The 25932-nt window shown below is 44.8% G+C and overlaps 1 protein-coding gene across 1 annotated transcript; it reads left to right on the top strand.

Annotated features, from left to right (window-relative positions):
* The first annotated feature begins 353 nt into the window (after positions 1–353).
* On the top strand, positions 354–23084 carry LOC135396913 (synaptic vesicular amine transporter-like). The gene is made up of 16 exons (XM_064628148.1): positions 354–481; positions 3129–3245; positions 4460–4661; positions 4803–4861; positions 4955–5038; positions 5869–5961; positions 6023–6112; positions 6213–6253; positions 7228–7291; positions 8408–8503; positions 12476–12554; positions 12871–12922; positions 12997–13060; positions 19530–19649; positions 20070–20203; positions 22934–23084. Exons 1-16 carry the CDS (start codon positions 472–474, stop codon positions 23030–23032), a joined length of 1404 nt encoding a protein of 467 aa, XP_064484218.1. The 5' UTR covers positions 354–471; the 3' UTR covers positions 23033–23084.
* Positions 23085–25932: the final 2848 nt, after the last annotated feature.

The following is a 25932-nucleotide window of genomic DNA, read 5'->3' as shown; positions in this document are numbered from 1 at the left end:
CATTTCACCCTCATACGTTCAAAGTGAGGTCATTTCCCCAAGATTCGCTTATGAATCATGAGCCGCCATGATTCTGACAGGCTTCAGAATATGTGGTTAACGGTTTCGTTTTCCCTTATTTTCGGCTTCCTAATGGAAGGGTTCACACGCTTAGTTTTCCTTCAGCCGAATACCCTAAGAACCGTGTCAACGCCCCGTTCCCTATTTTGCCCCTCTCCGAGCGCTTGACCAATCATATTTATTGATAAACTGTTTACACTAGCGTAAGCTCCGCCTACACGACCGCACTCCGTAAGCCAAGAGAAAATCCACGGCAAAAGCAGATTGTGCTGCCGGCGCGAAAGCGACAGTCCCAGATTAGTGGAAGCGTAATCCCGTCTCTGAGACTTTATGTAACGCTATGCTCCTTGCATTTCTCCCAACGCTGGAAGCTACATTCACCCCAAGGATTGGGCTGAGCATTACGACTACATGATGCGCGGTGAGTACAACTGCTTATCCTAACTCCACTACAACTGGTTGCTACCGAGATTTTGACTTGGTAATGATGAATGCTATCTATTTCTTAACAAAACGAGGTGCTTCGTCAATACGTGGTCGTGGGTTCGTGCTAATTCTGCAAAGCTAGCCATTATTGGGGCCGTACCCGCTTGCTGATCCCACGATCGCGTATTAGAAAACGACCGGAGATGCCAGCAGAGACTTGGTACAGGTTACTTAGCCACGCCGTTCAACGGGAAGGACATTAAAGTTGGTGTTCCGTGCGCTGATTTTTTATGGCGCACGCTTTTAACATTAAAGAACCTTCATATGCGCAAAACTGATCCAGGGACCGATGACTGTGGCGTAGCTCATGATCGTAGTTATCTCAAGGCCTCGTTGTTACTAGAAAGTTTGCGATTTGTGCCGTACGTTTCGCCCTAAGCTAAACATAATGCGCGTTCGTGCACATCGGAGTTCAGTGTGAGATAAGAAAGTCGATTAAAAAGCATCGAGGGAAGACATCCGATCCACGTCACGCTTCTTTGCGAATTCGCGTACCTTGTAGAGCGGTATCAGCAACGCCTTGACCGTCATCTGCACGATGGATTTCATTCACATTCACTCTCATTCACATTGTAAGAAAGGAAAAGAAAAAGTGATTGGCACTTCAATGCTCATGTGTTTCCGCTATGGTTCAGAATTACTCTTTTGCTTCTTCTTCTTCTAGCGATTCTAGAACGAGATGTTTTCCCGTTCTTCCATGCTCACATACTGTGTATCGACACGCATATTCGTAGAGCAGGCGCGGCTGAACTGGAATGATACTAATGCTCATTAATGCCAGCAATGCGAACGCATCGAGACAGACTTAGTATGCATGTATCATTTTTATACACTACAGACATGCTCTGCCAAGCTCTGCCAAGCTCTAATGTACATGTTTTTCATCTCCATTCCACTCGATGTTGTTGCGATCATCCCTTGGTTTCACCCTGGGGAATTCACCGCTTCAACTTCCGCTCTTTCCTTACTCGTACTTATAGTGTGCCCGGCAGTGCATGATAAACAAATGATCTAAGCTCTATTTTCTTGCGATATCATGTCGTGAGGTGGGTATAAAAGAAGAGGACATTGCTTCAAGGACATTTTAAATAGTGTAAACAGTGTCGTACAATGTGTGCTCGCGATGTTTAATAAATTTCCCCGTAACAGGACATCGTCCCTCTGGGACGCTTTTATGTGATGATACAGCCTGTCCGTTTTCGTTTCTTTGCGAACCCACGCAGTCGTGCGTGAAAGGTCGCATTCTGTCGAGATCAAGACTGCATACGTTGAAGTGCTTTGAGATCTCTGACATGTCGATTGAGTTTCGAGTACCGCCTGCTATTTACTTCGCCTCAATCCCACTCTTTAATGCACGTACATGCTTCAAAAGTTTGAAAACTTGTAACCGCCGTAGATTAAAGGCACAGGTAAAAGCATTTTTAGTCTTTGGAAAAGCAGAGCCCGCTAGCGTGAATCGAAGTAGAGCTCATTACCGTATTATGCTAGATGGCGCTCCCGCACAACGCACAGATGTGCATGGTTGCTGTGTACCGCGCAGAGGTGGGGAAATTACTTTTATTTTGTAATGCATTACCATTACTCATTACTTGCATAAAAAACTAATGCATTACATTACTCATTACTTTTTGGATATTAGTAATGCATTAGTAATGTCATTACTTTAACGAAGTAATGGCATTACTCTGGCATTACATTTACGTCTTAGGACATAAGCCTCAAAGATGCTATGCATAAGTTTTTTCCTTGCTTTTTTTGTCATATGCAATAGCCACCTGAGTATCCCCAAATTGGTGCCACTAAGTCCCCGCAGAAGCGAGTCTGATAGACAAAAACTATAGATAAGATTTATTGCGCCTTTTCTAGCATTATGGAGCCGGCGGATGAAGCCCAGCCTACAGTTCTGTCCTGGCAGAAAAACTACCTCTGACAGCACAAGAGAAACTAACACGGTACCATACCAAAACAGTGAATCACTAGAGCAATTGTTACGTGTTACCTTCATAGAGGCTATGTTTCTATTTCACTGGTTATCCTTTACTCCAAATGCACACAGGAGAAAATCGGTGATATCATCATGTAGACACTTGCGACACACACGCCGACTGTTGAACCCTTGCAGAATTCCCCAGGCTGCGCCTTTCTCTTTCCTTGTTGCCCTGTGCTCATTGTTAAAGGCGGATTGAAGAAAACCTGGGTGGGTTCCAATCTTCACGTGGCGCAATGAACATTCGACAAGAGTAATGAGTAATGCCACCCTGCATTACTCAGTCGAAATGTAATGCATTACCATTACTCATTACTTGCTGGCAAAATGTAGTTCATTACCATTACTCATTACTCAAAAGTAATGCATTACCGGTAATGCATTACAAAGTAATGCATTACTCAACACCTCTGGTACCGCGTCAGTCATAATGAAACGAAACGAAACCAGGCGACGAGAAACTGAACTTTGCTGTTCGTCAGAGGTTTCTGCTCCCAAGGTCTGCGATGCATTTTGCATTTAAATTTAACGATGATTATAAATTTTGAAGTTGCCTTCACTTAACGAGAGCGCACACTTCTTGCTTCTCTTGTAGTTTGGGTGACGGAGCGAATTCGAGAACTGATTTCCACGATTCAGCACTGCTCAGGATGGCTGGTAGCTTCTGTGTACTTGTCTCTCTTGCTCGACAACGTTTTACTCACGGCTGTTGGTTAGTACGTCGCTTTTCTTTCCTTTTCTGATACTCAGTGTAGAGTTGTCTTCTGAAGAGTCGTCTTTCTTTAATGCAGTTAACTGACTTTCGTGTCACAATGACTTTACACGCAAAGTATCGCATCGCCTGCGATAAGGCAGATTAACTAGTATCCATAACAAAAAACCCGTGACTAGAGGAAAAGGAGGAAAGACTCAAACACAGCTGAGGTTTTAATGCACAACCCTTTTTTATTACCTTTCCCCCGTTTTTTTCCCTTTCGTCTAATAAATATATCCCCCCCCTTTTTTTTTTCGCCTTGCCTCGGGTTTTCGTTATGGCACCAGCTCGCTTGCTTTCTATCCTTTTTATCGTTAACTAGTATAGTAATCGTTGTTGTCAATGCGCCATTAAACCCCCAATCATCATCATCATTAGTATAGTAATCGAATATCACGACACATGATACACTTCGAAATTACGTAAATAGTGCGGAATTTGTTAGGCTTCGGACAGGTGCTAAACATATACAACAGCTACAAGCTCACGTGTACACACGATTGTTGCAAATATTCAGGCATCATTGGCTTCCCTCCATGAATTTCATTTGTCGCACTGCCACCATTGTCATGTTTCTTCATCTTTCTTTCGTATGTAAATACTCACCGGAATGAGTGTACATAGACTGTAGATATAACTTGTACATATTGTAATTATTGTCACTGCCTCACGGGAAGTTGACTAAAGTTGTTGTGTGTAAATTTTTTGTGAAGCGAATGTGCATAATATTGTCTCTATACTTGTAACTGTTTGTTGTATGTTGTGCTTCGGGTGTTCGGCTGTGTGTGTTGTTGTTACCGTTAATAAATTTTCCTATTACAACAATATTCAGGAGTTCGTTTTGCAGCGCTGGTTATGAAAAAAAAAAAAAACACTGCAAGACGTCATTCCACTCATGTGTGAACGTAAATTACCTACGACAGTTAAACTTCACTATTTAATTAATTAATTAATTAAGTCAAAATGTTTACAAATGAAACAAATCCACTTTCCAAAAGCCAGACAAACATGCTCTCGGGTCAATCCCAAGTATACATGCAACAGTGACGCCACGTAAAATCTCGAATGAAAATGTTTTAATGTCTGAAATGTTTTGAGAAGCTTGACGCTCGTATTGTTTCGGATAAAACATAGATCAATAATAATCCGAATTTTCTCTTCCCCTACGACAGTTCCCATCATCCCCGACTATTTGTACCGTCTGGAGCATCACGATGACCCTACGTCCACGGACGGTACTTTCTTACGTTCTAATTCCACGTACAACTTTCCATCACCCGTGACGAACGAAAACGGCAAAGTGGGCATCATGCTCGCCTCCAAGGCTTTCGTGCAGCTCCTCTCTAATTCATTGGTTGGTAGTTGCACAAACAGGTGAATAAAGCTGATACCTGCGCCGTATTTTACTAGCGCATCGTGCCATTCCGTGCTCTAACTTTTACGAACTTGATGTCGAACCTCTTCCACGGAAGGGAAAGCCTGTGTGGTCGTAACGCTTGCTTGTCTTTCGTCTAGGGTCGGTTATAAAAGCCTGCTTCTCGTGGGAAACATCGTGATACTAGCCTCATCATTCCGTAAGTCGCTCGAGTAGTGAACCTCTTTCGAGTTGATGGCTAAGGCCATGGCAAGGGCAAGTTGTTTGTTTGTTTATCTCTTTTCTCGTCTAGTTTTTGCGACGGGAGAGACGTTTGTTCTGTTGTTCGCTGCGAGGGCTATTCAAGGAGTAGGTTCCTCGTGTGTTACCATTGCTGGTAAGTGCTTGGCGCCATTTGCACTGTGCTCAATCTGCATGGTTCAGTGCCCAGTTGATCTCGTGTGTGTGTGTTTTTGTGTGCTTTATGTTAACGTGCCGCCTACACTGTGAAAAGTGGGCCCAGCACGTGCCCTGTGTATCATTAGAAAAACTCGATGCACGTAGATACATCTTTTAAAGTTATAGTCGCCTCAGGTTAATTCAGGTTGAGCAAAACTGGGCTATACAGCTGCTAAAGTGTGATGCAACGTGCATAGATTTCATCAGTGTATAACAGATGCGATCTTTTTGGTGTACAGCCTATGTCCTCAGTATCCTTGTTTTGTTTAACGTACGTTCTTTCACTCTCATATGCATATTATTGTCCCTCTCTGTGTCCTATACTTCTATGTAGCGCGTAAATACATATCCAATGAACAGCTCTAATAATTTCATGTATATATAATATTATTCAGAAAAGTTTTATTGACATTGTCAGATTGTTATCACAGCTGAACAACGGCCTCATAGTTACACGAGGCTTCTATTGCATAATCAACTTCTGCACGCTGCGTCTTTGCATTGTTGACTTATTAAACGGTTCACCAAAAGGTGCGCTCATCTTCCTTAACGTTTCGCCCACTCATTGTGTTTTTGTAGGCGTGCATTTGACGTTCTCCAGGAGTGGGACGAACGTAACGTTACGATTGCGTAACGATTGCGTAACGTTTGCGTAACGAAATATTGGTGAACGCGCGTGTTCCTGGAACATGTTTTTCTCGAACATTTTACGATGTTTAAAACAACAGATTTTCTATGAGTTACCATGCACGTGTGTTCCAAGCGCAGGCTTAGGAGCTGTAGCCAGTCGTTATCCCGATGACGCGAAGCGGAGCAAGGTTATCGGGTTCACCCTAGGTGGCGCGGCAGTTGGTGTACTGGGTGAGATGGACTTGACGGTTGTCGTTCTGCAGCTTACCGCGTTACAAACTTCCTATTACAGCGGGGTATCCCTTCGGTGGAATACTCTACGATTTCATGGGCAAAGCAACTCCGTTCACGATTTTGACAATCGTTACATTTCTTCTGTGTAGTAGGTATCAGGTCGCATTACCTTTGTAATTAATCCGTTGCGCATTAGCACCTGTGCATGAATCCTCTATAGTACAAAAAGTGCACTGGTTTTTTTGCAGTATTGTCTGGAATTATAGCGTGGCCGAGAGATGAGGAGATGGTGAGTGTGATCGAACGTGACCTTCTGTTTTATTTAACATAATTATCTAAGTACACAAGTCAGGTTACACTTTGCTTGTAACTAACACAATACACACGTAGTTGACGCTATGTCACCTTCATTCAGCAGTTGTCGCTGCGCCATTCAACTTACAATCAAATCAATCAAATTAAACTTTCATTCAGACTATTGCTGCATTGAGTGCAGCCACATCAACTGCCAGTTTCTTGCCATCTTAAGCGTGTGCGATTAACTTGCCCACTGAGCTGATAACTGTTGAATCATTTTTCTTCAGGACTCGAGTCTATGCGTATTTTCGCTGGTTAAAGAAATGTCGTTTGTAATATGCACGTGTTGGTGCATTTTAGTTGGTGCCTCCCAGTGCGAGGGTATCCATACATATGTGAAGAAAGATATCTTTTGAATCTGAACTCTCTGAAGGGAGCCGGATCTGGAGTAGCCGGCTCTCGTAATGAGTGCCTATTTCTCCATTTTTTTCGTTTCTTATCAACTCAACTCAACTCTCTGAAGGCTTTATTTAATAATAATAATAATAACTCGTGGCTTTACGTCACGAGACAACTGTGAAGGCTTTATTTGAACTGAACATAGGCACATTACTATGTTATCAATATAGAACATGCTGCACGATGCGAAATTTAGGCGGCGTTTTTTGTACCATATTGGGTAGGCTTACACTTGATGATGATGATGATGATTGAAAGAAAAAAATGGGGATTGTAGCCCTCATCACGAGGGCCGGCTACCCCAGATCACCTAAGGAAAGGAACACACTTACACTTACACTTACACTTGGCTTACACTTGCATATTGAGTTCTGCATTCACAACATTCAAAAAACGGTCGGAATGTACAACAACAACATATATATGTTGTATGTTGGAATGTACAGTGTTCCCCGTGGATAACGCATTCTGGAGCATGGCCACCGCTGTTTTCTTCTTCTCTTGCAGAGTTGCCCTGGTGCAGTTTCAGTCATCACCTTGCTGCGGGATACCTACGTCCTGACCATAGCTGGTGAGCAGAGCATATTAATAGTGCCGTATCTGTCGTATGTTAATTATGTGACTAGAGTATCTGTTAACCTTTTAACTTGAAACATTAGTTTTGCACGTGGATAAGACTTGTGGATGGTGCAACATGACGCAAAGTAACCCCGGGACAGAGGAACACACAGACAACCGCAACAAATTCTCGGTGGTTACCTGTACGTTCATCTGTCTCGGGGTTACTTTTCGTGATTATTTTTGCACTGCGTTAGCAACGGGTATGGCGATAGACTCTATAGTTGGTATACACGACGGGCGATTCCGGAGCATACAACACGGACGAACACGTAAGGAAGACACACAGACCCCTACAAAGAACAGAGCTGAACGTGAATTACCACACCGCCTGTGGTTATCACCACCAACTGGGGGTTATGAGCTCTGTAATTTTAACGTGTCAGCTTGTCAGCTAGTGGGAAACATGACGTTAAAATGCAAGCTTCTCACTAAATGTCATCTGGATTGACGGTCTTGTGCTATCTCAGAAGAAAGAGCGAAGTAAGGATGACGTCATGCAGATAAATTATTATTGCGAAGCGGACCAAACAAGAGTTTTGGTCCAGGCAGGCCATCGCATTAAGAAAGTGATCACTTTTTTGGCCCAAGTAGCCCTTGCGCCAGAAAACCTCTAACTACATACATACATACATACATACATACATACATACATACTTAACGTTTGTTCAGTTAGTTGGTCCTACAGTTTGAGGGTCCTTATCAGGAGGGCTGTAAAGCAAGATTTATTCCCGGTGTGTTTCATGTCATCCTTACAAGACAATTTTCTACATGCAGTTACTGCATTTTTCTCCCCCTAAAGGGGAGGCATAATGCATTCGAAAGACGTCGACTAAATGGTGTTGATTATTCATTGTTCTTCCATCTTCAAAGTTGTGAAATATCGTTCTTCGGCTTCGTACCGACCCTCCTATTACACTTGTCTGCCACTGTCTTGATCTCTTTTGGCTTCCACTGGCACGCACACTTCGGCAGCGTCGCGCGCAATTTCCGTATTGTTCCGTTGACGCATGGTGCAGTCGAGAAACTAATCATGTTTTTCCTGCGGCTCGACCTTATTTTTCGGAAGGTGCCATTTGCCTAACCACTTCCGCCATGGCAATTCTGGAACCCTGCTTGCCCATTTGGTTAATGGATGCCATTTCCCCTTCCAGATGGGAGTTAGGTGAGTAATTATACCAGCGCGTAAGTTACTGCTAATTCTGTAGCTTTCGTCCTTGTGGACCGTATTGTTCCCCAGAGCGATGGCTAAGCCTGTGCGTGCGCGAAGGTAGAGAAATTGCACGTCGTATTCCAGAAATGTCAGCGGCCGACTGTTTCCGGAAAGGGAAGGATTATATCCAGGCCTCCTGGTGGTGAAGTTCCATACTAATAATGGAGCTCTTTGCTAATGATGTCGCAGCCTGGTGGCTCTTGGATGAACCATGGTTGCGCAGCTAAACAAACCGATATGTATGTCACCCAATTACAAAAGCGGTCGTGGAGTTGCGCTAGTAGGGCTGTCGCAGTGCCATGTCTCATGCGCACGCGTCGTACTCGGAGTTTATAATCTGGTGTGTAAAACGCTATCTGTCCAGCGTAGAGAGAATATTCCGTGCCGCATTTAAGGCCACAGGCGCTACACGTGTGCACATAGGCAATAGACTTTTTTTTCACAATGGCCTATGCGCATGCGCATGACCTTGAGGCGCGGGAGAGGGTTATCTCCATCTTCACTAGATGGCGCAGCATGGGGACGACAGACGTGGGGACCAGTGGGAAGACTGCACGAACGGGGAGAGCTCGTCGGTACCACTCCGGACCGGTTTTGGTCCTTTGTGCTACCCACGTGGATTTGTTTTGACGCACGCCCACGACCTACTAGATTATAACGACCATGTCAGGCGTACCCCTCCCATGCGCCGCATTTTTGAAAGGCAGCGGTGGCGCTTCTGATCGTCCTTGTTATTTCTTCCTCAACTTCTACAATACTTTGTACTTCAGCTTACCTTAGTATTTCTGTACAAGCTGTGGACTTCCACAGATGTTTAATTCTGAGGTTGATTATTATCATCATTCTACGCGTTTTCATAGGAGCTATCGCTGTCGTCTGCTACGGTTGTCGTACATACGCTTCTGCGAGTTCAGAATTCAAATTTCCATCGTCCAATCGTGCGCCAGTCTGCCAGGGCGCGTCAGTAGCGCCCCTGGCGGATCGTGCGGACATTCACCTCATAGGGTTTGCTGATTGTGACATGGTCGTTATAATCTAGTAGGTCGTGCGCACGCCTAGCGTGGTTCGCTGGAGAACCGCTAGGATACGGCGCGTATGTGAAAAAGGTCCATTATGAAACAGGTTCATTGCGCGAGCGTGGGCACACGGGAAACACGGCTCAACGTAGTCGGTTGAACCTTGTTTTCTGCATGCCCACGCCGAAAGTGTTACAAAGTAAATGACTCGATTTTGTTTAATCAGCCTGAGTTCTATAAGTGAGACGCGTGTAATCAAAGGAAGTGAAAGGATTAAGCAATTCCAAGGTCTCAGCTATAAGCAATCATGTTCCTCTTAAAACAAATTTATTATTACAGTCTACAATGTTTCTAGTGTACGCTAAATTAATTTACGCTTTCTTTCTTTAAACACTTTGCATCAGTCAGAAAAAAAAAATACGCACATAAGTAAACAAGCGACACTGGGCTTGGAATGTACAGCTCCCGTCAACCTTAACAATAACACTGGAAGAAATTCGGTCTCGTTTCCGAGCGCGATAACAGCCACCCTGGGGCCACTGCTGGAACGTTAAATGAACAAAATCCTTCCGTTAAACAAGCAGAATAATTTTGTTCAACTTAGATTTCCTCATGTCCCCAAAGGTTGCCGTAATCGCGCTCGGGAACGAGACCATATTTTTTCCGGTGTTATTGTTAAGGTTGACAGGACTGTACCAACGTGTTCAAGAAGTGTTCAAGAAGTGTTCAAAGAAGTGTTCAAGAAGTGTTCAAAGAAGTGTTCAAGCAGAGTTCAATATAATTGATTTAATAGTAAATAGCTCTCATTACATAGCTCGCAATACCAGTTACATCTTGCGAAATCAGAACAGGTTTCAGAGCACGCCCTACACAGACAACGCTCCATGCGCTCGCTTATTTACGCTCTTGTATCTCAGTACGTGCAGCACTCCCCGTGACATGTTGGACATCCACATATTCCTAACTGCAACAGTACAGCTGCTAGTAAAGTACAGAAAAACCAGGGCTACATTGAAAGTGCCAGCGAGCTAAATTGAACTCCCATTGGAACGAAGGAAACCATGAATGCCCAGAAGAGAGACAGAGTCGGTAAATTGCTACCGAGTGACCCCTCCAGGGAGTACTTATTCTCTCTGCCCCACTGTTTGCGTTTTATTCTCTCCGGCAAAACGAATTGGGATTCGCTGTGCGTTGCGGTAATCCCACTGGCAGTGAGCCGTATTGTTACACACAGCACATTCTGTGTGTACCAGTATTTCTGCTGTGTGGTCTCATGGCGTCGGTACATACTTGTCCTACAAACCAACGAGCCCGCAAATGAGGTTCCTGCATTCACTGCCATTATTTCAAAGTAAAATGATATCGAGTCTTATTTGATTTGAATTGGCATACAGATTACACTGGTGGGTAGACGCACTAGCGAGCTAAAGTCACGGCATCGCAAAGACACCTTATAATGAGCAGGCATTAAAGCACGTGCTATATAGGATGTAAGGAAGGAAAAGAAGCCGAAGCTCTTTGGCTGCACGCAGTGAATGAGTTTATGAGTATTCAAACGTAAGTAGTATATAACGTAAGTACGTTATAAGTACTCAAACAGCTGTCCAGTGCTGGCACGGCGACGTTTGGGCACTTATAAGCTGTTATACAGGATGTGTTTTTTTACAGACTTTATAAGAAAAGCTATGAGAGCAGCATAAGCACCGTTTTTGCAGTTGGGTTATACGGCCGTACGGACATATACTCTCGAAGAGGGTATGTAACTGCTGTATGACTAATGACCTAAAATTCATTACTTAACTCTTATATATAACATATAATATGATTCAAAGGCTTAGGAGGGCGGTTGACCACGATAATGAAATAAGCAGGAAAAATCAGGAGACGACAAAGGGCTTAAAGGAAAACACAAAGGGGGGTTTATTAACACATATAGGGATAGGTATAGGGGACGACGGGGTATAAAGCATGTTCTTGTCACCAAACCCCAGTCCCGTCGAAGGCAGCGCTGACTGCCGAAACGTCGACCCCTATCCCTATATGTGTTAATAAACTCCCATTTGTGTTTTCCTGTACGCTCTTTGTCGTCTTCTGATTTTTCCTGCTTATAACGTATAATATGTATATAATAACATACTCATCACCTTCAATTACATTACTCAACATCAACATCATATGTTTATTAAGAAGAAAGGAAAGGTCAGCCAGACCGAGATCGGCTTGCTATTCAAAGAAAAAAAAAGACGACTAAAAGGAAAAGAAGAACAAAATACTGAAAAATCACACCACCACCATAGCTCCTGCGGGGTGCCCGGTTTTGGCTTCGGCTCGTTTGCAGAACAGTATTCGGCGATTGATATTTCAACACGTGCTCGTTTCAAGATTTGTTTAAAAATTGAAATGCTCTCAACGAGGATCGTCTCCCATTCTGTTACCTCGCTTTTGCCCGAAAGCCCATAATTAACCTTTTTTTATTTGTAACACCTCTGGTATAACCTTATGCCGTAGAAGGAGTCAATTAAATTTCGAGTCAATTAATGAACCGTAGGTAAGTAATCATGTAGTAGTTTCATACTCTCTCCGAAACGACGTGCGCCTGGCCGCATAACTGTGAAAATGGCATCTGCGCTGCTCTCATAGCACTTTCGTAAAATATCTGTAAATTATTACAAAACAAAAAAAGAAACATTGTATATTATCATATGAAGTTTAATAGTGCAGAGTAATACAATGTATAAACATAACAAATCAGTAAGGTCTTCGAAGAAACGCAGAAGAACTGCGCTCTGTTGAATTCTGATCTTTACTCTCCACACGGCGCGCCTGCTGCAGTTGCTCTATTGCATTTACTATCTTCTACGCTCGTGCACGACGTTTCTAGTGGGATAATATCTTATACTTATCGCAGGAACTGTATTCATCCCAGACAGTCTCGGATATCTCATCGGTACCAGCTTTTTTGGAAAAGTTGCCGTTAGAAATGGCAGGTGCGTAGTCTTCCGTTCTTGCTTGCGACATGTCTACGGTTTTCACGAAGTTTCCTCCTCGCACACCTTGAGAAGGGGATGTCACTTGTCGTAACCAATGAGTGACGTAACGTACGCTCAGATCAGATGAATAAATAAATTTATTGTTCGCATCATCATAATATAACGTCCAACTTACGTGGAGGTCAACCAAAAGAAGTAAGGGTATAAGCTGTGATGCACCACGTTTCCAGCAACCCCTATAACGCTTCCGGCCATGAAAAGCGCTCTTTGAGAGCATTGAGTTTGAATGTAAAAGCGCTCTGTTTATTGACAGGTGGGGCACGGCCATGTCATCGATGCTTCTGGTAGGAGCATCTGCGATACTGGTGCGTGTCTTGTTCATTCTTAATCAAGAATCCCGATCATATGACTGTTCATCAGATATATGCATGTTCATCAGATTCCCGTGGCTACAAGCGTACTGCACCTCGTCGGTCCTCACTTCGGTTTGGGACTAGGTATCGGTGAGTTTTCTCTTAAATCTCTTTATTATCCGTTGACACTTTTCACGTTCATACTATGAAAATTCATACGCGAACACGATGCAACTTTTTGCTGTAGAAATAGAAATGTCACAAGCTTTCTTGAAGCTGAGCCCTGTGCGAGAATTCATGTTCAGCTTCGCAAAAGCTTACGTTAGAAGGAGCCACAACGCAGGTATAGATAGAGAGATTCTTCCTAGAGATAGTACATATTTGTGTCTATAAACTTTGCGGCTGCAAGTTTTAAGCGCTTACAACGCACATGTAGTTCGAGGGAGGCACTGGCGGTCTGATTAACGCTCTATGCCTCACGCACTGATAGTGCCAAAAAATGATTCCCTTTATTCGATTTCTGCGGTTCGTTCGGAAAACGCGCTGAACAACGTTCCCAGGTCTCTGTTCCCAATTTTGTGGAGCGCTGTGACTGATGAACATCACTGTACCTTGCAGTCGATGATGGTTATATAGCTTTCATTAATAACGCTTCGTTGCCGGTTTCAAACAATCTTTTTTTCTTTCTTTTTGCATAGTTCCACACAACACTAGTTGTGTTTTCATTTATGTCAGTGAAATATTGCTTCCGAAGTACCGAGTACAACGATCCGGACAACAGCAACTTGTACGGATTCGTCGTATCACAAAAAAAGAAAACAGAGAAAGAATGAAAAATAAAAACACTACTCGACTCTGACGCTCGCCCTAATGCATGTACCGGTCCAGCCACCAAAATATTACAAGACCACAAAACGTCAATCGAATGTTATCATTCTTCAAAGTGAATGATGTGTTGGATGCGCGTAATGGCAGAGAAACCTCGGCTGAGAACCTCGTAACATTCCCTGAACACTGAATCATTAGCGAAGAAACATGACGGTAACAGCGACGTCCGTCGTACACCAAGGATACGTCGCGAAAGCTACACCGAAGCTTTAACGACTCAGTCAAATAGATGGAAGCTGGCTCGTGGGTTCCTGAACGGCGAGCCAAGGAATTGGCTGAGCCAGGACAAGCGAGCGCAAATACAATTCAGTGCTGCACTCTGGTTGGTGTGAATGCTGCTGTGATCGCTGAACTCATGATCTGTGCTATACCTGAATGCGCGCGCGCGAGAGAGAGACAGAAATACATGATGACGATGATATGGGGATGACTTCCGCTCCTGAATGCGCATCGTGCAGGACTGCAGGTTGTCTACCAAGGTGAGGCCCGTGCACTTCGGCATACAAACACACCACTATCCTATAGTAGGACACGACACGGCGGATACGAACTAGCAGTTGCCCACGGCGCACGAAGTTAGGGGTCTGTCACACTGGTGCGACACAACATACAACAGCTTGCTACACGACACAGGAAGTCGAAAGCAGTCGTGTCGTGTGGACTCGTTGTCCAAGGATGTCGCCGAATTAGGGCCCTGTCACACTGGTGCGACACGACATGCAACACCCTGCGACACGACACAAGAAGTCGAAAGCAGTCGTGTCGTGTCGAGTCGTTGTCTCAGGATGTCGCCGACATACGATCACACCTCCGCGACGCCTCCGCGACACAGCAAGAGAATCAGTGTCGTAAGACTTGTTTCGTCAGTGGGACTGCAGAACACTGTCGTATGATACGTGTCGTACGACCATGTCGTGTGATGTTTAAACTCTGTTCAAACATCTGTGATCACAAATCGTTAAACGGGCACATTCTCCACCGTTCTATTTGTTTGTTTTTTTAGAAACCCGTTTACGCGCGTTTTTCTTCGCGGTCTTCGATATCCGTTGCGATCTTCCAGTGCAAGCTCGCGCATCAAATTCTGATAACAACTGAGACGCTTGCGGTACACCAGCCGTGGTCGCGACCACATTTGCTTCCCCTCAGACTCGTCGTCACTGCTGTAGGGATGGAACGATATCAATATTCTTATCGATATTTTATGCCTGCGATGTTATCGATAATTTTAGAATATCAATATTTATCGGTAAAGATATCGGTATTCACATCCATATGAAATTCGATCTTACATCGATATAGATATCGATATTGCATCGATAGAGATATCGATATGTATGCACTTTTTCTTTTGTTTATATAATGGTTGTATGGGTAAATAAAATATGAAATATGCTGATAGAAATATTAGTAATTAGGCAGCTTCTGCGCAGGGACAGGACATGACAAAAGGAGCGGGTCAACGAATTCATTAACCAAACTTGAAGGCTTTTTTTTCCCCCTCTCTCCTTCTTAATATGGGTTTGAGACATGATGCTGATATTTCCTGTAAAAATATGATGCACGTTAGGGGAAAATTTTGTCAGTTTCTAAAAGTCCGTGTATCGTCCGGGGCTGCATTTAGTACCGAACACGCATCGGAATGTCCAGAACAAGTTCACCGGGCGCGTAACGTACACGGCAGTCGAAGCCGAGGACTTTCTGTTGCCGGCGTGGCTCCGTCCACGCAGACATCCACTCCTCGAAGAACAAAGAAGGAGGCAAGTTGGTGCGGATCCAAAGAGGGCGACATCCTCTACGCTCACCTAATTTCTTGCACTAAGTATTCTCCAATATTTCTGTGACGATAATTGAGAATGTATCCTCATTGCTCCTCGTAATGCACTTTATTCGTCGCCACCGCCAACAGCGAGCCGATCCTGCCATTACCATAACCCCCATCCTCACCGCGATCCTCGAGTTCCCACTGTGATTCTCGTATAGCAACCGACACGTTTGCCGCGCAGTAGCCAAGACCGCGACCAAATTCTTCTCCGCTCAACCTCGTCGTCGCTGTTGTCCACATCAACATAAATCGAAGGCGCGGCTAAAGCAGCGTATACGCGTCCGCCACTTGCATTCAGGTCTTCACGACATCCGCCAACTGCCGAGTTCATGCAGCGTGACGCGCGACACGACACGGCATCTGTCGAGGGTAGTTGTCAACAACACGCGACTAAACGTGTCGCAGAGGGATGTCGTGTCCGGAGTTGACGTGTCTCGCCGGTGTGACGTGATGTTCGACACGACAGGACACTCAACTTCCGGCTGTCGCTCGCACAAAAATCCTGTCGTGCCGCGTCAGTGTGACAGGCCCTCTATAGTCGCTATAGCCCATAAGGTCAGCACGGGGTTGCGCTCACAAGCAACTTCTGCAAGTCATACATCTGTCGGATAATCCAAGGCGAACAATGTAACGAATCAGAAGCAATCGACCATATCATGAAGTCTTGCTGATCATAGGACAGGGCAAGGAAAAGACATCTTCCACGAACGAACAAAACGACTCTCAGGAATATTCGTTTACCAGATGGGGCTGGGAATGAAGCACAACGAGGAATTAAAAGAGTCTGGATCATAGGAGACAGCGGACAAAAATGAGACGTATGCAGTAGCAACTCATGAAAGTGAAGACAGATCAAGAGTTTGGGTGCCGTCCCCCCAAGGGCTCCTCATCCTGCTCGTTCTCATTAACAATCATCAGCTTCATATTCGCGCGAGAAGACAGGTTGCCCGTCAACTTAAGGCCAACTTCGGCAAACGTGCGCATTTACCAACACCACCTGCTTGCTCTTATAACAACACCATTGAAGCAACCTGTCCTGAAACAAAGGCGACACGACCGTTATTATATTATTGTTTTTGCTGTTGTTGTTGTTAATATTATAATTATCGTTATTGTAATTATTATTATATTATTCAAACTACCGTTTCCTATTCTTCTCGTGAAGAAATGGGTGTATGAACCTGCAAAGTAAGGCGATTGGATGGTGCCAAGTCCAGCCTCTTGGATAGAGTTGGCGGACCCACCGTTATCCTTCCGGCTCTCAACCCAAACGCCGCGTGTAATCAAACATTGACACACCGGCTGTCCTTCATGTCCCTTTCGGTCGCGCATTCCTCTATGCTCTTAAAAAAAGGTGTACTCTAACTCATTTTCCTTGCCACATATATATATATCACTCCCTTTTGGAGAGTACAGGTACTCTCAAAAAGGAGTCTCCTCGCTCCCTTCAGACCCTTTTACTCCCTGCTGGAGAGTAATCTCCAGTAGGGAGTTAAAGAGTATCCTCACTCCCTTCAGGGAGTGAGGATACTCTTACTCCTCTCTCTCCCCCTCTCCCTCTCACACTCCCTCTCACACACAGTGAGGAGACTCCTTTTTGAGAGTAATTGTACTCTTATCAAAAGGCAGTGATATATGTGGCAAGGAAAAGGAGTCAAAGTACACCCTTATTTTAAGGGTGTAGCACAGGGGCACAGGGTGTAGGCCGCACGTGGCCCGCGGGTCCTCGACCACCAAAGAGACGGAAGACACCCCCGCAAAAAAATTCAACGAAGGATTAGGAATAAAACCGGATTTTCAGGCATTGTTTTTAGCCTTTCTCGGCGTACTGCTGCCCTGTCCATGTGAGGCAGAATTTTCGCATGCGAGCGCTTCTTGCGGCTCATGAACCCCACCAAGTTACGGACACAGCAACCTGGTCTTCGCGTGCACTTTGGTAAACTGCCACCGTAACTAGTGCGAGGATTAAGATGGCTCATCTAAATTCTCGCACAAATCAAATAGGGACACAATAACGAAGCAGAGACGGAACAGTTACGTACAAAGGCCATCGCATTTTAATTTTTAGGAGTGATATTAAAGTAGCAAACACGAAGCCACCCACTGGCAATAATGTCAGCTAGCTATTTCTCGCTGATTTTTCCATTTCTTTTTCCAATTTCAAACTGTAATCAAAGGCAACAATAGAGCGCCTAGGAAATCCGAGATAATTTCAGTGCTCCTGAACATTGTCATAATCGTTTGTGAAGGGCTACTTTTTTTTTCTCGGATCGTTTTTCACATTTCATTACCCGATTTGAAAGGCAGCTTATTTATTTCTCTTGCTGTGTCAAGTGGAGTTTTTCAGTCATTAATTCTGCACACACCGTCCACCTGTACGAAAACTACCTGCACCGCTCCTCTTTTTTGTGTATATTCTTTTTAAATTTATGGTATATATATCAGGTTCGTTTATGGTAATTGGCGCGATTCCTTTTCTGCGTGGCCGTCCACGATGTGCTGTAAGGTCAATGCGGCCCGCGACGCGATTATAGAGTTTGAGGCCCCTGCTCTAGAAGCTTGGGAAGGTGAGCTCGCCAAATTACCGCACATGCAGCGAAGCGGCAATCACAGCTCACGTCCTCGTTCATTGCTTCCGATACAATCCGTATCGAAGTGACGTTCGAGCTACATCACAACGACTAGACCACCGTCCATTCTACCTGAACAAGCTGTTTAGCATAGCTGGCTAACCTAAGGCGGCGAGCCACCGGACCCTTGATGAAATTTCTCATGGACATTGCGTCTCGTTACGCACACTAATAAAGACAGTGAAAAAATGGCTAGGAAGCAAGCGAGCTGGGGAAGATGATGCATAATGTAAAACCCCGAGACTAGGGAACACGAAGGGATAGACACAACACGAAGTCTCAGTCTAATAAGGACTAATCAGGACTAATCTTTAGGACTAATTAGGACTTAGGACTAAGGACTAATAAGGAGTTTTAGCAGATCGGGAGCGCTCTACGAAAGCGATACGATAAAGGGAGCAGGTAAATGATCATCAACGTGGTGTCAGCCACTTGAAAGGAACGAGCCGATTGGCTTATCATATGTTCGGAGCCGTACATATCGTAAAGACCTTCCGCACTGCTGAAACTCCCTATTAGTTTTCCATTACTTTCCCCTTTTCCCACTCGCAGACATGTATATACAAGCATCGACGCGTTCATGTTAGCGGTTTCAAGTCGCCGGCCAGTTTCGATTGTATAGGGGACAACATCTCCGTAAGTTTCTTCTCTGCGCCTCATCTCACCCTCTCCACGCGGGATCGATGTGCTGCACCACGACAGAGTGTTGCGTGGTGTTTCTCTTTTTATTTTAGTGCGCTGGTGGTAAGCTTCTTCGTTTCTGCGAATGGCACCGACAGCGACAGAATACCCTTTTGCTTGTGCGCCATAAAAACTAAATCATTATTATCATCATCATCATCATCAACAACAACAACAAGAGGGCTTAGTGGAAAATGTAAAATATTATTTTTTTGACATTTGAAGAATATTACGAATCAGGCAATCTGTATGTTCTGCTTAAAGCCTACTTGCTACTTTACTATGGTGTGTGTTTTATGGCAATTGAATACGGGCGATAGCGTTCACGAATCTATTCATTCATCATTCATTCATTCATCATTCATCATTCATCATTCATCTGGGAACCTAGTGGAAGCTTGTCGAAGTAGTATGCTGACTATCGACCTGGTATTCAGCCTCGTTCATCACCTCATCATCAGGACACATCTCCTCCTGCCCATTGTGCCTTGGGGTAGTGGGCAGCACCTCATGTGGCGAATTTCCTCAGCCATCATAATTAATTTATCTGTTGCTGTTATTGTCAAAGTTCACCCACCCATGCGTGTTTGGCTCTTAGGCATCGTCGACGCTGCCCTGATGCCTCTGCTTGCTCTGTTAGTGGATTCGAGGCATTCCACTTCGTATGGCACAGTTTTCGCCATTGCTGAAACAGCTGTGAGCCTCGCATATTGTTTAGGTAAGTTCGTGTAATTTTCACTGAGGAACCGTTTCCACCGCCACGCATAACAAGTATCCCGGAGGGTTGTATTTCTAAAGCCATATGCGCTAGCAAAATCGACATCAACATTGACATCATTCGTGTACATTCTGACGATGAGCTTATGTATATTACCTAAAGTTCGCGTAAACTTCAGTGTATTCATTCCAGTAAGGGACTAACGCCTGTGGCAATGCATCTAGTTCCTACAAAGACTAAGCAATTACTACTCTTTTTACTCCGAACTTACTCCCTTTTTTTTTTCCTTAGAGTGCAAAGCCAAACAATAGGAACATAAACGAACAATCGAGAACAAGTCAACTCGCTAAACAGTTCACACACTGACTTGAATGTCCCGTTAAGCTATCTGATGTCGCTCTACTATGATTTTTCCTACAGGACCCGCTGTAGCAGGTTACCTCGTCAAACAGGTGGGATTCCCATGGGTGATGCGTACCGTGGGTATTCTCAACATCGTCTCCTGTCCTCTGTGTCTTCTGCTACGCAAGGCGGAGCATCGCGAGGAGAAAAACGTGAGCACGTGCGAGAAATGCGCTTTGAGGAGAGAGGCTCGATCGGCTTTATTGCCTCCAAACGATACGTCAGGAAAAATCATTTGCATAGTAGGAAGCAAGGAACGCGATGGGGGTTGGCAGGAGAACGATAGCTCTCTCTTGCGGGGAAGATTGCTCAGCCGTGCCGCGCGGTATGCCGTGTTGGCTCGCCAGCACAGCTGTGCTCCCGGAATTGATGACTGTAAGCGAAAGCAATCATTCCTCGAGGCTATGGAGAAGTGCATGAAGCAACTCCGGAGTGCGATCCATACAGTAGTGGATGACTAGGGGACATACTGCGAAGTGTCTTGCGTGGTATCCTGGGTGTGCGTTGATTGAGGCACGGTTCCTTGAGCTTACGAATAACATTGAAATGCGCAAGGAAGTTAAGTGACAAGAGTGCAGATCTAATACAACCTAACGCTACCTAGACAAACAAAGCCTGCCTAAAGCGTGATCTTCCTCTTTCGCTATGTGGACCTAAAGAGTCAGGAAATTGTCTGCTTCTGCCCGTCGCCGCAGATGATTAGAAACACACGCTTTCTGTAGCTACAAGTGGCCGCCCATCCAGCAGATGGCGGCTTGTATCCATGGCTACGGCGGCCGAGGCACGGCCACGATTGGCTAGTAGTCCAGACTTGTACGTATCTTGAGTACGTACTCAAAATACAGTATTTTAAATACTTTTTCCGGTATTTTGGTACTCTACTCAATACTTTTTGCGACAAGTATTTTTAATGTATTTAAAATACTTTTTTCGGTATTTGCTACTCAGTACTCAAAATACTTTCCTTCCTCGTCAAGCCATATCCAGCACGCTTCCCGCCGTGCCGAGATTTTCAGCTCACTGGAATTTAACCCCCTTTTTCTTCGTTTTCTTTTTTTCGGGAATTCGCGAATCTCTCATTTATCCTCTTGTACAATAGGCTGGTCCCAAGCCTGGCCTTGTTTCTCAATAGCCAGCTTCGTCAGAGAACCGTTCCTATTCATATTGCCAGGTGAATCACCAGGGGATTAGGTACAAGATAATCCCGGCATTTATTTCCTTGGTCATCAAATCAATAAACACGTGCCAGAGGTTGAAAGACCCGAACCGACATACAGGAGGGATTACGAAGTTTTGGGTAAGAACATATCAACAAAGTTTACTTGGGTTCACCAAAGTTCACCAAACATTACTTTACACCAAGACGTTGCAAATGAAAGATATGCATGGCTGATGAAGTTTATTCCTTTCATTTGTAAGGCCACGTTCAGAATATGCGTTTCACTTACTGCTAATACTAAAGTACTTTAAATAGTATCTTAAATACTTCTTAGAGTATTTAGTACTCTACTCAAATTACTTTCAGTTTTGAGTATTTCGTACTGTATTTTAAATACTTTTTCCGTAGACTATTTAGTATCTTATTTTAAATACTTTTGCTCAGTATTTTGTACAAGTCTGGCTAGTACTTAACGACTGCGTCACGTCATTTAAGCGATCAGGCTTTGTTTACTCTAGGTGGTGTTGGCTGAGGTTCATCACGTTGCTTCTTGTAATAGCCTCTCATAGTATATGGCCGTCCTCGTTTGGAAACGTTCGATTACGGCATGCCTGTTACCAATGCCGTGATATACATGACGATTCAGCCACTAGCGTTGAAAACAAGAGTACCCTTCACGTTCGACGCTGTATCTCGAAACAGCGTTATCTTATGGTTTAAAAAGCACATTCGCGAATCGGCCGTGCTCGATGCAAGTGCACAGGATGAGATGGATACTCCAAACGCGATTGTCATTATAGTGAGAAAATTTATTATATTTATCCGATGGTATACACAATGAAATACAGTGCAAAACAGTGGTAGGTATATACAACGGTAAACAGTGAAACTATGAACAGTTGTCTCGTAATAGGCGTGCGATGTCAAAGTACCTTCCGCTACGGTGTTATAACGAACTGGGCGGAGTAAGGAAGGAGTGATCATAGCAGTTTGATATTCGATTGCAAACTCGCACGCTCGACGGGGGGAATTGGTACCCAACTTACCGCACACAAAGCTGCACGACTTCAATGTAAACATGACCTGCACTGACGCTCGAAAGTCTGTAGTAGCACTGCGTGAAAAAAAGTGGAACAATAGTTTAACCGTTGAATAGTAAGATAACTTGCGTTGAATAGCGGCTTTTCTTTTTATATTTTGTCGATCGTGCCGTAATACATACAATTCTCTTGCGACCCGTTGCATCGCTTTTGTTGAAAGGCGCAGAATCCACAAGCCCACCTCTGTTTTTCAGCACGAACAATTTATATTTGAGCTCTTGGCTACAAGGTGACGCAAATCCAAACTGTTTCAGAGGTGATTTCGTTGGGAGCGAGTACGGCTATTATTTCACGCGAGGTCCGTGATTGGTGCGTGCATTTTTCCCCGGATGAAGATTATCTTTTGTGTTTTGTGTTTAACCTCCCTCGTCGGAAGACAGCGCCCTCAGACAACTTACGCCGTCCCTCTAATATCCGCCTCTTCGCCACTCCCAAGGACGATTCATATAGCTTCTTGGCCACCGACAAGTGTTCGAAATGTTCGAAACTCATAGCGACCTGTCTTGAAACTAGGTTCATTCTGTGATAGGTTTACGTACCAGAGGATGTCTGTCACGCACAACATGAAACATTCTTTACGTGAAATGCGTAGAATGAGTTAGCACTGCGCTGTTATGTTTCAGGCATTGGCATTGAGCCGTCCTGCCAAATCCAACTATGAAGCTGTTCAAAGAGCCAGCACAGGCTATACTCGCTTTGACGAAGAAACCGACGGTCAATAGCAAATCCCCTCCTGGGTTCATTTGTAAGTGTTTTAACCGATTAAATCCATAACAATCGTCTGTGGCTTCTATTTCACACCATACTAGACACGTGCTTTAAACCAATGCCTCCTAGATAGCAGAAGGCCTGCGCCCTACGTCACGCACGGAGGCCTGCGTGAGCTTTGCGAGCTGGTTCGAGCTTTTCGCTCGTTCGCTCTTTCATTGACGTCGCAGCAGCATCAACAGTTGTAACAGCAGGCCTGTCTGTGCGACGTAGTGCGCAGGCCTTCTACTATCCAAGAAGCCGTTGTTTAAACCCTCATGTGCGCCAAAAAGTGGACAGTTACGCATAGTGCGATCGCGAATATTTCATCACCAGGGGCATCCCGAAATGTTAGACACGCAGACTAAGAACGAAACTGCATCGCGTGTCTTGAAACAACTACATCTGGAGGCCATGAAATGCTACTGTGAAGCACGGTAGATACGCCGACGTAAGCCCGTAGGCCAACCTGCGCTTTTTTCATGCCGAGCTCTTGTATGCAGTACGTCGTTCATCTCTCACGCAAAAATATCGACCATTACAGCACAACGTTATTGATGAACCTAGCAGGAGAAGGCAAGCTAGCTGGTGTTGAATTGATATTAACATTGCCTTGAGTTTGAGGGGGAAACACAGGACAGGACAGACACAGATGAACAGACCCTGTCTCCTTTGCCCTTTGTGTATTAAAGGTTCATTGCTGGTTCGTGAGTCTATCTGTTCATCTCGTCCTGTGTTCGTCCAGTGTTTTCCCCTCAAACTCAAGGCAATGTTAATGTCAATATTATTGGATTCTGAGCGCCGTCCGGTGTGTTGCTGCAGTAGCAGGTATTGTCCCCACTGCCATCTTGCGGAACCGACATTACTTCGTTTCGCACTGTGAATAGAACAAACAGAATTTCCCTTGTCACGTATAACAGTGAAACTATGAACAGTCTCGTAATAGCGTGCGATGCCAAAGCACCTTCCTCTACGAAAACACTCTCCCGGTATTACCGCTCTCCGCAATGGGCGTAAAGTCAGTCTAGTAGATACTGTAGGAATTCGCGACCGCAGACACTTTTGCGCAAAAAAGAAAAAAAAGGAAAAAAATCTCCAACTCATCATCATCATCATCGCGGCAACGAAGCAACTGGCTTACTAGCTTACCATGCACGCCCATGCAGAAAATGTACCTAACTTTCCCCTATGTAGACTGCCAGAGTCCATAGACCGCATACTGCTGAACTGCGAGCGGCTTACAGTAAGTCGTGAGTTGCTTGAAAGCGCTTCAGATTCAACTACGGCCCTCTGGACAAAGTGCACGGGGACAGGCCATTGATAGCCAAGCCCTGTATTTTACGTTACTGAGGCGAACTACCAACCTAGGCTGCGAATTTCTGTAAGAAGTCTGTAGTACGTCTGTAAGAACGGAGCCCATCAATCAAAGCTGAAGAAGCTTACGACATTTCCGGCGCACGTTAAAGAACCCCATGTGGTTGGAATTACCCTCAGCCCTGCCTGGCAGCATGTCGCCACACAAATATAAGCTGACTCACCTAACCTGTAAATCTACTCTTGATTATGAGCCCGCGCCACACCAGCAGTAAGCACCGGAATTGGACATAGCTGCAATTCTCTTGTGAGGTGGAATCATTGCTTTGGTCACTCCCTCAAAGATACAGCATGAACTGTAGACCTGCCTCAACAGTTTCGGCTTGGACCGAGAACGTTCTCCATCATAGGGGAGTCACTGTTGTCTCCGGAAGTGAAGGAATTATGACCCAGTGACAGCAACGTTACAACATAAATGTTGTACTTGCACCACCGTGAGATAAGGCAGATAGGACGCTCCCGGATATCAGGGAGAGGCGCTGGTTATTTAATGTCTGTCTTATCTCGACGGGTCATCTGCTTTGGCTTCCTTCTTATCAGGATGAAGGGCGTTATTGCGAATCATCACTAGATGTCGCTGGCTTTCTTTAGGTGGTCACTTCACTACATATGCGTCAGTTGTCATTACGTGTGTGGTGGTGCTGCTACTCCGTCGTACACGCACAATACCCTTATTTGGAACGCCCAGGATGCTTGAGCGGTAAGTTCGCCTAACACCAATGCCTTTGCCTGAACGTTCTAACCGCTATCAAGGCACTCCCACTGTGGTTGCACGTGGCACAGTTCTTTTAAACACGACCAGACGTACACCAAACCATGTGCTTCATGATTACTAAATTTCTGTTGAGCGCATTTGAAACAGGAAACGCTTGAGTTCGCAGAGCGCTGTGGTGCCGTTACCCATACCATATGTAATGCCGAAACAAGAAATAATGGCTGACATTTATGCGTTTGCGGTCGAACTTCATGATTGCTAATTTCTGACACAGTGGTGTCAGACATTGACAACATGAGTTCACCAACTTGGGCGGACGTCCTACTTCCCATCCAACCCCTAGCACCTCAGCCCCTTCACAGTTTTGCTAGCATTCTTCTTCTGAATGCACTCTAGTACCGCAGTTTCAACGAGCTGGTTCTACGTTTCTGGTAGCGAGCAAGAGTAGGGCAGCTTGTTTACTTCTTTCAACAATAACACCTGCTTGACGACCATGATATTAGTGGCTTCACCGCTTCAGTTGCGGTACCTTGCCCCCATCGCTCCTTTCAGCGTTTTAAATGTTTATATCGATAAATAAATTACCTAATGCACTAGTTTATCAACGCCATGTGGAATGCAAAAACTTGTCAGCTCTTCCATTTCATCACATTACCGAGCGGATTTCATGACTGGCGACACCGGCGCAAGTTTACATGGATCAGGCAAGTAGCAACCCAAGCAGCAAAATGCACTGAAAGTCGAGTGCAATAGGGGTGGACGGGTAGATGAAAGGCCTTGGAACAG

The sequence above is a fragment of the Ornithodoros turicata genome, chromosome 1 (assembly GCF_037126465.1).
Source record: "Ornithodoros turicata isolate Travis chromosome 1, ASM3712646v1, whole genome shotgun sequence".
Lineage (NCBI taxonomy): Eukaryota > Metazoa > Arthropoda > Arachnida > Ixodida > Argasidae > Ornithodoros > Ornithodoros turicata.
Note: the sequence above shows the minus strand (reverse complement) of the source record. Positions and strands in the feature narration are given on the sequence as shown.

What these genes read in the sequence shown, in the direction of transcription:
- LOC135396913 (XM_064628148.1), top strand. An exon ending in CGTTACATTTCTTCTGTGTA is followed by an intron (nt 6,113 to 6,212) that starts GTAGGTATCAGG and finishes GTTTTTTTGCAG; the next exon opens with TATTGTCTGGAATTATAGCG. An exon ending in TAGGAGCATCTGCGATACTG is followed by an intron (nt 12,923 to 12,996) that starts GTGCGTGTCTTG and finishes CATGTTCATCAG; the next exon opens with ATTCCCGTGGCTACAAGCGT.